This window comes from Euleptes europaea, chromosome 7, assembly GCF_029931775.1.
Source record: "Euleptes europaea isolate rEulEur1 chromosome 7, rEulEur1.hap1, whole genome shotgun sequence".
In the NCBI taxonomy this organism is placed as follows: domain Eukaryota; kingdom Metazoa; phylum Chordata; class Lepidosauria; order Squamata; family Sphaerodactylidae; genus Euleptes; species Euleptes europaea.
In genome coordinates, this window is record NC_079318.1 from 7,795,136 (window position 1) to 7,810,769 (window position 15,634).

At 46.0% G+C, this 15,634-nt stretch overlaps 1 protein-coding gene across 2 annotated transcripts in view; it reads left to right on the plus strand.

Moving 5' to 3' along the window:
• The window catches only part of GRM1 (glutamate metabotropic receptor 1), a 350,797-nt gene that overhangs the window by 91,754 nt on the left and 243,409 nt on the right, over positions 1-15,634 (plus strand). For both annotated transcript variants that reach the window (XM_056852641.1, XM_056852642.1), the window contains exon 2: positions 503-752. In XM_056852641.1, coding sequence (XP_056708619.1) covers positions 503-752 — 250 coding nt within the window. The remainder of the gene's footprint in view (positions 1-502; positions 753-15,634) is intronic.

Below are 15,634 nucleotides of genomic sequence, written 5' to 3' on the forward strand. Positions count from 1 at the left end.
CTTTATATCCCTTGCCTCCTCTGCCTTTCTTCCACATTCTTGCTTTCAGTTTCAGTATTCTCTATTAACAAAGAAAAGTCAGTCTTGAAGTATGCTTTAGATTCTAGAAAGTCTCATTATATTAAAAATGTCATTCCTGCAGGAGGACAAAACTAAGTGAAGAACACATCATCTTTATCATACTTGGGTGCCCTTGCCCTTCAACAATTGCTCTTGTTACAATTAATGAGTTAATACAAAGAGTACAGTACAGTTATCCAACTGATTCTATAACCCAGGGTATTTTCAGAACCATATTTATACAAAAGAGAATGGTATTGCAATGTGTTAATATTACCATGAGTGGCAAGTGAGGTTCAAAGAGGGATGTCAGATACTTGAAAGCTTCTGTTAACAAAGATTTACATAATCTGAGAGGTAGACAGAGACTTCTGGCAATGTAGCAACTATCCAGATGGTGCTGGTGTCACGCTGGAATTAAACAATCATTTGTTTTGTTTAGGAAATTATGGTGAGAGCGGCATGGAAGCCTTCAAAGAGCTGGCTGCTCAAGAAGGTCTTTGCATTGCTCATTCGGACAAGATCTACAGCAACGCTGGAGAAAAGAGCTTTGACCGACTGTTGCAGAAGCTCCGGGAGAGGTTGCCAAAGGCCCGCGTTGTGGTTTGCTTCTGTGAAGGAATGACTGTCAGGGGAATTCTCATAGCTATGAGACGTCTGAAAGTGCTGGGGGAGCTTCTCCTGATTGGAAGGTTAGTGGTTCAAGTCATGCTTATGTTTGTACTGAAAGAAGAAGGAAAATTCTCTGTTGGCTCGGATCACTCCCTCTACGTGCAGGCTTTATGGAGACCCTGGTAAAACTTTTTGCTGTCATAAATATTTCCCATTCCTGATAACCAAATATTTCACATGTTCACGATTATTGTGTATAATTCATTTATTATGATCTGGTTCGACAGTCCATTATGCCATTTCCTCCAATTACAAGGCTCCAATCACGCTGGAATTGCTACCCCAAGGATGAGTCATTACATCTCAACATTTTGTGGGATAGAAGATTGTAGTATGTTTTTTTCTCATAGAACTATTTTTATTTTTGATTCAATTTATGTAAAAAATGTGTATCCTACTTCTCTCCCTGGAGGGAAAATGAAACAATAAGAGATCTTGGCCAGGTCAGGATTCTACAGCTGGTTCCTCCAAGGACATCAGCTGCAAGTCATGGGCTAAGAGCTAAAGAGCCAAAAGCCCTTTAGATCTTGTTTTTTGGTTCAGATCTTTGGCCTTGCCCAGCCCTTATACCTGCAGGCTGGAAGGAAAAAAAGGACACAGCTGAGATGGTATGCAGCTTGCAATAATTCCACCTTTCTGCTCTAAATATAACACACAGACAGCCCATTGATCCAGCCTGACTGAGCTGCTGAGTGCATTTCTCAGATACAGAGGGATTTGAACAAAGGTACAGTTCTAGCATTCCACCCATTGGACAATAGAGTTGCCAATTAAGACTCATCTGGAAGGCTGTTTTTCTTCTTCTTGCTCACTGCCACCTTGTTCATATTTGTGTTCCTCTATGCCAAGTGTGAGCCTCTTACTCCAGTGTGCATATTATGTGCTGCCAAGTTGCTTTTGACTTATAGGGACCCTATGAATTAATGACTTCAAGAATATCCTATCATTAACAGCCTATCCTATCTTGAACGCCTTTTCTTTTGGAAGTAACAACATGTTGACATTCAAATCGATTATCACCCCCAGGTGTTTGAGTCTCTGTTGAGGCACAAGGGAGCTTTTGGTCCTAAAGGTAACTGTGGTCTTCCACAGACTGGATGACCCTGTTGGTGTGCTCGATGGATTGTTGTCTGGTTGTTGCACATATGAGTATGTCGCCAAGGTAGGGATGGTTTTAGATTCCCTCCCTCCTCAACAAAGCCACCAGTGTGACCAGGACCTTTGAAAAAACCCTTGGGGCTGGGGCCAGACCAAAGGGAAGAGCTTTGAATTGCATGTGTAGGTCCATGTCTGTGAACCTCAGAAAATGGCAGTGAGATGGCTGAATTGTAATGTGCAGTTAGGCCTCGGTGAGGTCTATCGAAGTCATAAAACTGTCAGGGTGAAGGGCCTCCACAATAGATCTCAGGGTCTCCATTTGGAAGTGTTCGGTTTGAATGAAGCGGTTGGCAAACATCAGGTCAAGTATGGCTCTCTAGTCCCTCTTTTTCTTGGGGACCATGAAGAAACCAAATACATCCCTCGGGAGCACTCTTTCATAGGCACTGTCTCGATGGCACCAACGTGTAATAGATGGTTTGTGTCTTCCATGGTCTTCAGGTGCTTGTCTGTGCATCGAGATCATGGTGATGCTAGGAAGCAGTCCGGAGGCTTTCTCAAGAATTCTATTAGATAGCTTTGTTTGATAAGTTGCAGGACCCAGGCATCCAGCTGGGACCATTCCCACTGTGGAAGGAAGCACTGCAATCTTCCTCCCACTGATGATAACTTTGCATCACTGTTTAGGACCTTTTGGGAACTTGTCAGTCTTGTCTCCACAAATAGGCTGAGGTTGAGTTGAATGGTTGAAACAGTTGAAGCAGTAAAGAAACCTCTTGGGTTAGACCAGGAGGAGCATCTCTGATCCTGATGAAATCTGGGAAGGGTATAGAAAGATTGAAATGGCGATGGTCTAGTATCTCATCTGAAGTGGCTTGGCATAGTAAGTTTTTTGTCCTTAGTATCTGTCAACATTTTATCCAGCTTTTCTCCGAACAGTTTGCCACCATTAAAAGGGTAGGCTAGAAGGATAGATTTAGATTTAAAATCTGCTTGCCAGGGCCTAAGCCACAAGGCTCTCCTGATGGCGATGTTGGATGCCACAGATCTGGCTGAGAAGACGAGGGCAACTAAGGACGCATTGGCTAAGAAGGAAGATGCCTTGAGGACCCTTGACAGACCCTCTGCAACCCTCTTGTCTGCACCAGGAAGTAGTTGAATAAACGTCTTTGATCAGGCAATAGAAGCTCTTGCCATAATGGCAGAAGTGGCATTAGCCTGTATTGCCAAGGCTTTGTGAACCTTTCTTGAAAGGAACTCCATCTTCCTGTCTACCTGGTCCCTAATGGACCCCACCCCATCTTCTGATAGGAGACTGGAAGATTGCAAGGCTGCTATGGGGGCATCTACCACTGGTAGCTCTAAAACCTGCCTAGCATAGGAAGCCACTTCATATAGCTTCTTGGTATTGCCAGGGAACTGTTTGTTGGCAATAGGTTTATCCCATTCTAACCTGATTAACTTCTCAGAATTCAGCCAGAGGCACCTTTTTTGATTGTGGGTCAGATTGTGGGAAGTATTCCTTACTGCTCTTACATTTGACTTCAGGTAAGGTCTCCTCAGGCCCTGACCTGGATGGCCCAGGCTAGCTTGATCTCGTCAGATCTCAGAAGCTAAGCAGGGTCAGCCCTGGTTAGTATTTGGATGGGAGACCACCAAGGAATACCAGAGTTGCTGTGCAGAGGAAGGCACTGGCAAACCACCTCTGATAGTCTCTTGCCATGAAAACCCCAAAAAGGGGTTGCCATAAGTCGGCTGCGACTTGACGGCACTTTACACACACACACAAGGTCTCCTCAGGCACGTCTGGTTCATCTGACAGGTCAAGTGCAAAGAGAGCCTTGGCCAGCAAGGACTGAAAATCCTCAGGGGAAACAGTCTGGGTTGTTGTTCCTGTACAATGGGGACCTCCTCATCTGAAACAAATTTCCCTTCTTCCAATTGATCTCCCCCAGAGCCCTGGGCAATAGAAGAACAGTTATTCAGGAGGGGGAAGGTACACCTATTTCATGGCCGCTTTGGTTGGCCAATGCCTTAGAGGGTCTCCATGGCCGCAGCATGGATCCTCCTGGGAGAAGTCCATGTGAGCGAAGGATTGGGAGGGAGAGGCTTGGCTGGCCATATAACCTTAAGGTGGAAGATGAGGTGGCATGGACTGTAGTGATAGAAAATGCCCCCTGAAGGCATCGTTAATCATTTTGGCCACCTCCTTGTGAGTAAGGGGTTTGGGCTCCATGCCTTCAGCCGAAGGGGGGGTACTTTACCCTCTGACGTCTTCCTTGGTGGAGAGTCCTTTCAGAGCTCTGGATAGCTGTAACTCTGTCAGTGGCCAACTTGGCCGAAGTGGAGCCCTGTTTGGTAAGGCACTTCCTTTTTGCACCTTTTTTACTCTGTATAACTGGCCCTTTCTTCTTTGCTGCGTTATTGGGAGCGGCAGTTTCAGCACTCTCCCAGTCAGCCGCCCTCTCTGAGAGTCCACCTGAGTGGCTGACAGGGGGTGCTGGATTGGGCCGCTGATGTAGAGCTGAATCCATATCAGCATATGAGATAAATTCCTCCTCTTCAGGCCGGATCAGAACAGTGGCCCTCTTAGAGTCCACAGCTCTAGAGGAAATGGTGGCCATTTTCTCTCTGAAAGGGGAGGACAGAAGTCAGAGGGGAGAAAAAGAATAGGAAAGGGTCTAACACAAAAAGAAGGATTAGTAGATAAGTAATGGATAAGCAAGGTAGAAATGACAGAAGAGGTCTTGGGGTATTCTAATCCCTAAATCTAATTCTCTAAGTTAGATCACAGCAAATCAGCTATGATGATGCTCTCCCCAGCAAGGCAGGAGAAAAACTGGAAGCTTGAGGCGATTCCCACCCAAGAGACAAGAAGTAGAACTTTAGTTCCAGCCTTCCCTAGCAGTGGACGAGAATCACACAAGCTTCAAGATGCCCTTCCCTCAGAGCAGGAAAACTACAACAGGAAACTCTTTCCCCATAAAATAACACACCTAAAAACTAGCCCTAGAAAGAAATCATATCTCAGTATGCCCATATCATCTATACTCTAGAAGGTACATGCTCAAGCTGGATCAGAAATCCATTATCATTATTGTCCTGAGGGATAAAGCATGAAAAGGTATCTGACAAAGGGAATTTTGACTCTTGAAAGCATATGCTGTGAAAATCTTGTTAGTCTCTAAGGTGCTATGAGGCTCAAATTTAGCATGAAAAGTGTAACTTCTTGAACATGAATAGTTTAACTACCCTACCCTACATAGTTTATCTATATTTATTTATTTGATAGAATTATTTCCCATACTCTCAGCTACTGAGACAGCTTCCAAACTAATTAAACAATAGAACAACAATTTTATATCTCTACAGTCAGCATCAACAATAACAAATGATCAGAAATAGCTTAATGGCACTAAAAATAACAATACAGCAGCAGAGTAAAATAATTAAAAGCATCGTACGAGCGTAATCATATAAATAGATTAATTTAGAACTTTTGTTAAAATACCACAAAAGCAAAATATTTAACAACTAAAGCAGTGCAGTACAAGACAATTATAATTGGGGGGGGGGACAGAAAGAAAAAAAAATTGGACAAAAAGAGAAGTCTTTACCTAGCACCAAAAATGCATTACATTACAAGGTATATGGCTTGGGGAAGGAGTTCCAAGGCTGGCCACATATGAGTCAAGTATTAATGGATGAAAACTGACACAGGCTGGTATGGGATATGGTAGTCCTTTAAGTCCCTTGGCTTCAAATCTTTTAGTGCTTTAAATGAAATGATTAGTTCTTTGAATTGCACCTGGAAACAAATCACCAGTTACTGATTCTTTTTATGAATTTGGTAGATATATTATAATAATAATTTATTATTAGGTCTATGACCACAGTCTTGGACCAAGGGAGAAGTAAAAGAAGGGAGGAGAAGACGAGGGAGGATAGGAAGCATAATACATAGTAAACATAATAAGGATAATACAATCTTAAGTTAACAATGTTAAAAATTAGGCGTCAGCCCAATAAGTAAAATTCCTAACTAAAATAAACTGGGGGCGGAGCGAGCTGAGTAAAAGTTGCTAGAGGTAGGAGTTGAGAGTTCTTTCTTCTTAAGAGCAGCCACTCTGGCCAAAACGCGGGCAACATTCGATGTGGCTTCACCATTAGTTGAGTCGCCAAGCAAAAAAGGCAACACCCAGGCATGTGGAGGGAGGTTCAAGCTGGTGAGGATTGGAGCAATAAGAGCATCTCTATCTTGGGACCAGCGAAGACAGCGGAGCATCAGATGGTCCAACGTTTCAATTTCGCCCATGTTACATGGGCAGAGGCTGTCCGGAAAAGGTATCCCGGTATATCTGCCCAACATGACCATGGATGGAAAGGCATTTAAACGAGCTAAAAGGAGAGCCCGACGATGTGAGAAGATAGAAACCGTAAAGTGGAACTCTGAAAGCTTCTCTGGTGGGGGGAGTCCCAAGACCAGACCGGAGCAAGTACGTCTGGCCCTCCCAACCGTACTGGCCCAATCTAACTCCTTCAATCTCTTCAAGATTGCCACTAAATGAGATGGAACCAGGTTGTCATAGGGAGTAGAGATTGGGAGTCCCAGTACTTTTAGTTTTTCCGCTAACAGATTCAGCCAGGGGTTGGGGGCCGGGTCCTTAAGAGTAAGATGGAGAAACCCCTCCTGGGACGGGAGATTGTTGTCAGGCAACTTAAACCTAAGCTTAATTGCTCTCTTCCGCGCACGCGCCTCAAGCGAGGGTTGGGCCAATTCCATACGGAGGGCAGGCCAGCAACACACCTTGGAGTTCCAGCAATTTTCCTGAGAAAATTGTTCAAAAGGCAGTCTAGCTTCTCATCCATGCCGGAAATCCAAATGTCTGCTCCATACAGAATCTGGGAAACCACCTTCGTGTTGAAGACATCAATGGCAGATGGGATGTGCTTGGCCCCCTTGGTTCGAAAAAACCTCTCTACCATTACAGTGGTGGATCTTGCTGTCTTCTTCACATTGTCCAGATGGGCAGACCAAGATAGGTTGTAACTGAAGACAATGCCCAAGTAGCAAAAGGTGGAAACCCATTCAAGTTGTCCGTTTTTGACCTTGTCCGTTTTTGACCTTGAAAAACTGGGAACCTCTTCTCTTGGTGGCAGAAAAGCGAAGCACCTTTGACTTGGCGTAATTCACAGTGAGGGCTTCTTGGTCACAATACTCCAAGAAGAGATTGATAGTGGACCTCAGCCCCACTTCTGATGTCGCCAACAAAACCGCATCGTCAGCATATAATAAAAGTGGTATGGGCTGACGGGGGGTGTTTTGCTCCCTCTTTGATATGCGGTACCAAATCGTTGATAAAGATGTTGAACAGAGAGGGAGCAAGCAGGCATCCCTGTCTTACCCCCTTTTGAACTGGGAAAGAATCTGTCAGGGTACCACTGGGATCGACCCACACTGAGGCAGTTGTTCTAGAGTAAAGGGCCATAATCAAAACCAGGAGTCTGTGGTCTATACTGGTGTTCATCAGTTTCTTCCAAAGTCTATGTCGGGAATTGAATCAAATGCAGCTCTTAGGTCCATAAAGGCCACATATAAACATCCCCTCAGATGACTTGAATACTTAGAGGCCAACTGAAGGAGGGTCAGACAATGGTCTGTGGTAGAGGTACCTCGACGGAAACCACACTGTTCAGGGTGGAGATAGGCCTCTTCGTCAAGCCAATCCTGTAGCCTCTCCAAGAGGAGTGCAGAGTAGATCTTACACGGGATGGCAATAAGACTAATCGGCCTATAATTCCCAGGGTTGCTGGCATCACCGCTTTTGTGGATTGGCACCATTGTAGCTGTCCTCCAAATCTCCAAAATGATAGCAGTTTGGTTAATATCTGAGAAGAAGGGGGCCCAACAAGCAGCCCACCATTCGGGGTTTACTAGAAAAAGCTCCAAGAGAATCAGATCTGGACCCGCTGCCTTTCCTCGCTTCATTCGATTAAGTTGCTCCAACACGGTCTTTGGGGAGACATGTGGCCAGTCTGGTGTTAAGGCCAGCAATTCCTTAGTTTCCTTCTCCTCTGCTGGGCACTCAGAGGTCTGGTACAGGGCTGAAAAATGTTCCATCCATCTCATTGGGGGGATAGCCATAGATAAATCAAATTGGCGAACCGGTCTAACAAGTTTCCAAAAGGCGTTCACGTCTCCAGCCTTCACAATGGCCGCAAGCTTTTCCCAGTTCTGGGTGATCTCAATCTCCTTTTTCCTCTTAATTAGGTCTTTGTAGGCTTTTTTATGGAGGAAGAATTCCATCAGGTCTTCTTGCTTCCCCAGGCACCTGGGGATGGATGGATCTCTTGGCCAAATGACAATCAGCATCGTACCAAAGATTTGGCCGCCGGCAGTTCTTTGTTCTTGTCAGATGCTCCCTTGTAATTCTCCTTACTAGTGTGTAACAGTCCACGAAGGGATTGAGTAGATCAGAGTAAAGTGTGGATTGAGGCAATGTGGAATCCATCGAGGGAGGCGATTCAGGAGAACTTCCGGTGTCTAATATGTTTTGAATTTCCGCCACCCGCGTAGATACAACTGGGGGATTCTTACGGCCACTTCTAATCCATCTTATATCGTCTTTCTCCATCCACACCGCCGGCCTTCCAGATCTGCCTCTCACAGCTATTTTGAGAGTGAGGTGTACTGGGAGGTGGTTGCCCCCCATATACTCCCCCACATGGAGATCTTGTGTCACAGGGAAAAATTCATGGGAAATCAGAAAATGGTCTATGGTGCTAGTGCCCCTTGGTGTGTAACATGTAAAGTCCCCTGGTTTATCTGGGGAGACTACACCATTCAAATAGACCAAATTCTGTGCAAGTGCCAAGGCAACTAACAGCTTCCCTGCCTGGTTGATCTTCGAATCCTTTGACGAACGCTGAAACCAGGGCAGAGGAAGTGCCAGTTCGTCTATGTCTACTATTGTGGGAAGCAAGTGTGCGTCGGAGGCACCTATCCTAGCATTCAAATCCCTGCCAATAAGCAGTATTGCAGCCGGATAGGTCCGCTGGAGGTCCTCTACAGTCTCCCCAAATTCTTTCCAATGGTCCTCAATCTTCCTTTCTGTTGACAATGGGGGACTATAAATATTCACCACTATAAGGGTGTATCCAGAAGAGATTAATTCCAGGACGAGTACTAGATGGTAGGATGAGACTTTCAAAGGAGTGCAAGACACCCCCGGGAGACTACTGGAGATCAAACAAGCTATACCAGCCCTGGGCCGACCACTCCCTATGCCTTTAATGGCCGGAGAAGAGAAGGCCCAGAAACCAGCCACCGGTACACCATGTTTCCTGGAGCATAACAATGTGGCAGGTTGAGAGTAGTTCAAGAACCGAGTGATCATTACTCTTTGCCTTCCACCCGTTCACATTCCAGGTAAGGGTTTGGAGTTTCTGGTTGCTAGGAAGTCAGTCGGTCTTCGCTTTAGTACCAGTCCCTTCTACTGTACCCAACGTATGTCCCGGTTGTGAAGGAAGAGCTACAATCTCTTCAATATCTGAGTCATGGCATATGCAACCATTGGTAGAGGGTGGGGCTGGTTTGTGGGGTGGGATGTGTGTCCTGCGTGTTTCGCAGTCCAGAGAGAGCGGTGCGAGGGTACATCCTGAGGGTTGTTTTTCTCAATTTCGTTTTGCCAACCCACCTCATGGAGTTCCTCCGCCAGCGAAGGTCCATCTTGAGAGTGGTGGACCATAGCCGCCCTCGTTGATTCAAAAAGGACTCGAGAGTCCACCTCCCTATCGTGGAAGATCTCGCACCCTGACATAGGCGGAATTACACGGTCATGTGGGTGTAAAGGCAGCCCCTGGATATAGATATATTTATAACACACCTGTTTAAAGGGCCCCCCGCGTGCCTTCCCAGGAGTCCCGGGAAGCGCCTTCCCAGGAGTCCCCCGCAGAGCGCGGAGGGGATTAAAGACCCACCACCCCCTTCCCGGGACTCCCGGGAAGGCACGCGGGGGGGCCTTTAAACAGGTGTGTGCCTCCCGGCCGGGAGGCACATATCTGTTCCACCCCCCCCCCCATTAAATAGATCTGTACCTTCCAGCTGGGAGGCGCAGATCTGTTCCACCCCCCCTTTAAACAGGTTTGAGTCTCCCGGCCGGGAGGCACAGATCTGTTCCACCCACCCACCCCTTTAAGCAGATCTGCGCCTCCCAGCTGGAAAGTGCAGACCTGTTTAAAGGGCCCTCCGCGCGCCTTCAGGGAGCCCCCTGAAGGCGCGCGGGGGGGGGGGGCTTTAAACAGGTGTGTGCCTCCCAGCCGGGAGGCACAGATCTATTCTACCCCCCCTTTAAACAGATTTGTGCCTCCCAGCTGGGAGGCACAGATCTGTTTAAAGGGCCCCCAGGGTCTTTAAACCCCTTTGCCCTGCCTGCGCAGGCAGAGCAGAGGGGCTTGCCAACCCACTGCCTCTCTTCCCGGGAGTTCCGGGAAGAGGGGCGGGGGTCTTTAAACCCCTCTGCCCCCCCCCCCGCGCCTTCACGGGCTTCCCTGAAGGCGTGCGGGGGGCCCTTTAAATAGATCTGCGCCTCCCAGCTGGGAGGCGCAGATCTGTTTAAAGGCCCCCCCGCGCACCTTCAGGGAAGCTCCCTGAAGGCCCGCGGGGCCCCCGAATTTTCCCTCGAACTCCGGATCTCGCCCAAATTTCAGGGATCCGAAGCGGGGCAGTTCGGACTTCGGCACGGCCTGAATTTAAAAGGGCCGAATTTTGCCAAAGCCGAACTGTACCGAATTTTTTTTTCAACAGCCCTAATTAACTCTTATCCTGCCTCAGGGAACCCCAGGTGATCTGTTTTGTAGGCATTTGTCACCTTGGTGTTTTTCTGTTGCAAGCCGGATGTATCAATCTTTGGTCAATTGGCATTCCCAGATCCACCTTGGGTTTTTGAGTTCCCCTCACTGAGATTTTGGGAAATAAAAGATCCTCACACACAATTGGGACGGTGGCTGTCTTCCCATACCGGCAGTATGAGGGACTCCATCAAACAAACTGCTTGATCCGTTGGAATGCCTCTTGCGAGGCAAGGTGGTATGCTGAAACCTTTCTGGAATCTGGTAACTGAGTTTAGATGTTAAGCCTTTTGCCAAACATTTGTTTTGTAAAAACCTCTACTGTGTAGTCAGTGATTAAATAAGTTTTCTTGTTTTGTTTACTCTTGCTTCACGAAAAACCTCTTGTTGTCTGTAAGAGCACAAGCTTTCCTGAATAAACTCTTTTAGAATATAATTTGGTGTGCTGGTCGGCTTTCTGGCTTCAAGCTCTAAATCCAATTGCCTTGATAAGCTGTAGTCCATCACCAACCCTTTTGCTTTGCTTCTCCTTGCAAGGACCTACTCTGTAAGGAGAGCATGAATTTGCCCCAAATGAGGAACCAGGAACGGTGGTGACTGGTTTTTCCTCTACACAACCAACTAGTTCATAAGTTTACTACGGTCAAAAAGCCACTGCATTCCTGAGCCTGGTCATAGGAGGCGGTGTGACCCCTATGCCAGCATCCGTGTCTCTTGCGCCATGCAAACTGGCACATACACCGGCGTAGTGCCACTTACACTGGCCCCCCTGGACCAAGGCGTAACGCAGCCCTCGGATGCCGGTGGGGCCTCCCGACAGCATCCTTACGGCACTATTCCCTGCAGTGGCATCTTGGGAAGCATTTCTGGGGGGTGGAGTTGCCGTTAGGCAGCCTCCTAATCCCTTTCAGCCCAGGAATGCCCCCTAAAGTAATAGCGTTGCCACACCATCTTTTTGTTGGTGCAGCATTGCTGTTTCCTATGGGGCCTTTCCCCTCTTTTTAAAATTTTGCTTTTTTTAAAAAAACCTTTCCCCCTGCAGCAGCCACGAAACCTCTTTGGAGGCACTGCAGCGGTGCCATGGCCTTGCCGCCCTGGCCGCTGCAGGTTTGAGGAATGGGCTGTAAGCGGTCCAAGAGAATCAATAGGACCATGGACTCCCTATTTTGCAGCAAAGGTTCTCCATCAAGGTGACCCAAAGAATTTTAATTCCAGAACCAGGCCTGAAGCAGCATTTAAATAGGTTCAGATAATGCCTACACATGGACTCACTTTGAGCACGTGGTTCCTAAAGGGGATATTTGTCACAGAACAGTAGATAACTAGCTGCAGGTCTCACACACTTATCTTCCCTAGTCCTGATTCTTAAGATTCTTTTCCCTGGCGGATGCCTGGGATTGATCTTGGGACTTTCTTCATAACAGGTGATAAACTACTGAATTGTGCACCCTCCCTAAAAGAGTGAAAGAGTTAATTACTAGTTACTAATTTTTCTGGATTGAGGACTAATGTTCTTGATCTTCAAACAATTAAAATACATTTTAAATATACATACATACATACAGTGAGGGAAAAAAGTATTCCCCTGCTAAATTTGCCCGTTTTCCCTCTGACGAAGAAATGACCAGTCCATAATTTTAATGGTAGGTTTATAGTAGCTGTGAGAGACAGAATAACAACAGGAAAACCCCCAGAAACCCAGAAGACAAAAGTCAGAGATTGATGTGCGTTATAATGAGTGAAATAAGTATTTGATCCCTTTGCAAAAGATGACTTAGTACTTGGTGGCAAAACCCTTGTTGGCAATTACAGAGGTCAGACGTTTCTTGTAGGTGGCCACCAGGTTTGCACACATCTCAGGAGGTATTTTGTACCACTCCTCTTTGCAGATCCTCTCCAAGTCAGTAAGATTTCGAGGCTGATGTGTAGCTTCTGGAACCTTCAGCTCCCTTCACAGATTTTCGATGGGATTAAGGTCTGGAGACTGGCTAGGCCACTCCAAAAACTTAATGTGCTTCTTCTTGAGCCACTCCTTTGTTGCCTTGGCCGTGCGTTTTGGGTCATTGTCATGCTGGAATACCCATTCTCGACCCATTTTCAATGCCCTGGCTGAGGGAAGGAGGTGCTCACCCAAGATTTGATGATATATGGTCCCGTCCATCATCCCTTCGATGCGGTGAAGGTGTCCTGTCCCCTTAGCAGAAAAACACCCCCAAAGCATAATATGTCCCCCTCCATGTTTGACGGTGGGGATGGTGTTCTTGGGGTCGTAGACAGCATTCCTTCTCCTCCAAACATGGCGAGTTGAGTTGATGCCAAAGAGCTCGATTTTGGTCTCATCTGACCACAACACTTTCACCCAGTTCTCCTCTGGGTCATTCAGATGTGCATTGGCAAACTGAAGACATGTGCTGTCTTGAGCAAGGGGACCTTGCAGGCTCTGCAAGATCTCAGTCCTTCACGGCGTCCGGTGTAACCAACCATTTTCATGGTGACTATGGTCCCAGCTGCCCTGAGATCATTGACAAGTTCCCCCCGTGTAGTTCTGGGCTGCTTCATCACCGTTCTCATGATCATTGCAACTCCACGAGATGAGATCTTGCATGGAGCCCCAGACCGAAGGAGGTTGACAGTTAGGGTTATGGTTAGGGTTGTCACCTTCTCACCAAGCTGCTTGGCAATAGTCTTGTAGCCCAGTCCAGCCTTGTGCAGGTCTACAATCTTGTCCCTGACATCCTTGGACAGCTCTTTGGTCTTGGTCATGGTGGCTAGTTTGGAATCTGATGGATTGATTGCTTCTGTCGACAGCAGAACCCTAACCCTAACCCTAACCCTAATCTGGCTGGTTGATAGGGGATCAAATACTTATTTCACTCATTAAAATGCACAGCAATCTCTGACTTTTGTCTTCTGGGTTTCTGGGTTTTTTCCTGTTGTTATTCTGTCTCTCACAGCTACAATAAACGTACCATTAAAATTATGGACTGGTCATTTCTTCATCAGAGGGCAAATGGGCAAATTTAGCAGGGGATCAAATACTTTTTCTCCTCACTGTATATGTATATATACATATATATGCCTGTTCAAACTGGATTTAAGTACGTAGTACACAAGTCAAGCCATTATCCTGTGTTACCATGGTGAAAATGTTGTTGCAGAAGGAGGCTCAGGGAACTTATCCAGGATCTTGGTATGGCTGAGAAACCTCTTTGATGTAAGCAATTCAACCCCTGATTGCTTAGAGATTTGCCCACTAGTGTGGCCAGAGTGTGTAGAGCCATCTTCTTTCGTGGAATCATCCCTTTTGCATGTGCTTTTTGGGTAGGGTTGCCAGGTCCCTCTTTGCCACTGGCAGGAGGTTTTTGGGGAGGACCCTGGGGAGGATGGGGTTTGGGGAGGGGAGGGATTTCAATGCCATAGAGTCCAATTGCCAAAGCGGCCCTTTTCTCCAGGTGAACTGATCTCTATTGGCTGGAGATCAGTTGTAATAGCAGATCTCCAGCTAGTACCTGGAGGTTGGCAACCATATTTTTGAGTACGATACTATAGCTGATGTGCACCATAGAAAAATGTTTTTTTTAACCCTCTAGTAATCCTGGTAGAATTACTGCACTGCATATGTAAAATAACCTCTCAATGGTAAAATGATAAAGGTACTAGTTTTGGGAGGGAGAAAAGAGTTGGATTTGTATGAAGGTTGGTATTTGGGCATTGGATTGGCTATAATGAAAGCTTGAGGGAAAATAGCTATGCCAACAGGTTCTGAAGACAATGAGAACTGACAAACTATAACTGCCAGATGTATCTTTTGAAGGTCTTTGAATTCTTTGTCCTCAATTCAATTAGAAATGCCAGTCATAAAAAGGAAAGAGTAGATAGAAAATATATAATAGGCCTCAGACCTATAATACAGGTACACACAGCCAGAACAATACAGTTTTAAAATTGTCAGTATTATACTCAGTAGTGGTGTTTGTGTAGCGCCTTTCCAACCTTTTCCTTATAGTCACATGTTCCATGTGAAAAGTGCATTCACAGGGCACATACACAGTGCAAGGTGAATACAGATGTGTGCAGAACACTATATTCCCTGTTCCTCTGCTCTAAGAAGATAATGAGGAAATCCCAGCAAGCTTGAGCCCACCTTTTTTTGTAAGTGGAAAGACAGTTGGAAATGGGACAGTTTGTCCCATTATTATACATGGAGACTGGGGGTTGGCTAAGTGCCTGGCTGTGAAACAAGGTAATGGACTCATCACCTCAGCCAATAACACCAGGAAGACTGCTGGCTCAGCTCATGTTCCTGATAGGTGGTACCATCAACTCCCCTCTCCAGAAACCTACTAAGTGGAGGGCCACAAAACAGTAAACTATGGGGGAAATCTCCAAATAAACTGTCTTATGGAATGTCTGGTGACCTGGCTACCCCACAGCTAAGACCACCTATGAAACTCAGGGTGGATTGAGAAGGAAGGGGTTGCCAATGAACCCTAGTTATATCTTGGAATCATTAGATTACATAATGAGGAAATAAGCCTCATTAATTTCACCACATCATTTGCATATCTTGATTATTTAGTGTTGAATACCTTTACAAATTTTTACTTGTTGTATTAATATACTAAAAATGGCTTGGCATCCCAGGGCTGGCGTGAATAAGTGTAAGTGCCCCTTATCTCAGGTTAAATGGGCACTTATACTGGCACAGGGTCACACCGGCTCCTAAGGAACCGATTGCAGACTTACAGAAGAAATTTTCTTATATTAAAATAAAACCTACCTTTGTCCAGAGCAAAAGTCTGTATGCTGTGCACAACTTGTATTTTTATGTGTTTTAATAACTGATACCCCCTTTTATTGCTTTGAATTCAGAAGATAATTAGTAAAACATTAATGAAGAAAATGATTTCTTGTTCACTTTACTAGCTATAAATTCTTAAGCTCCTTTGCATGA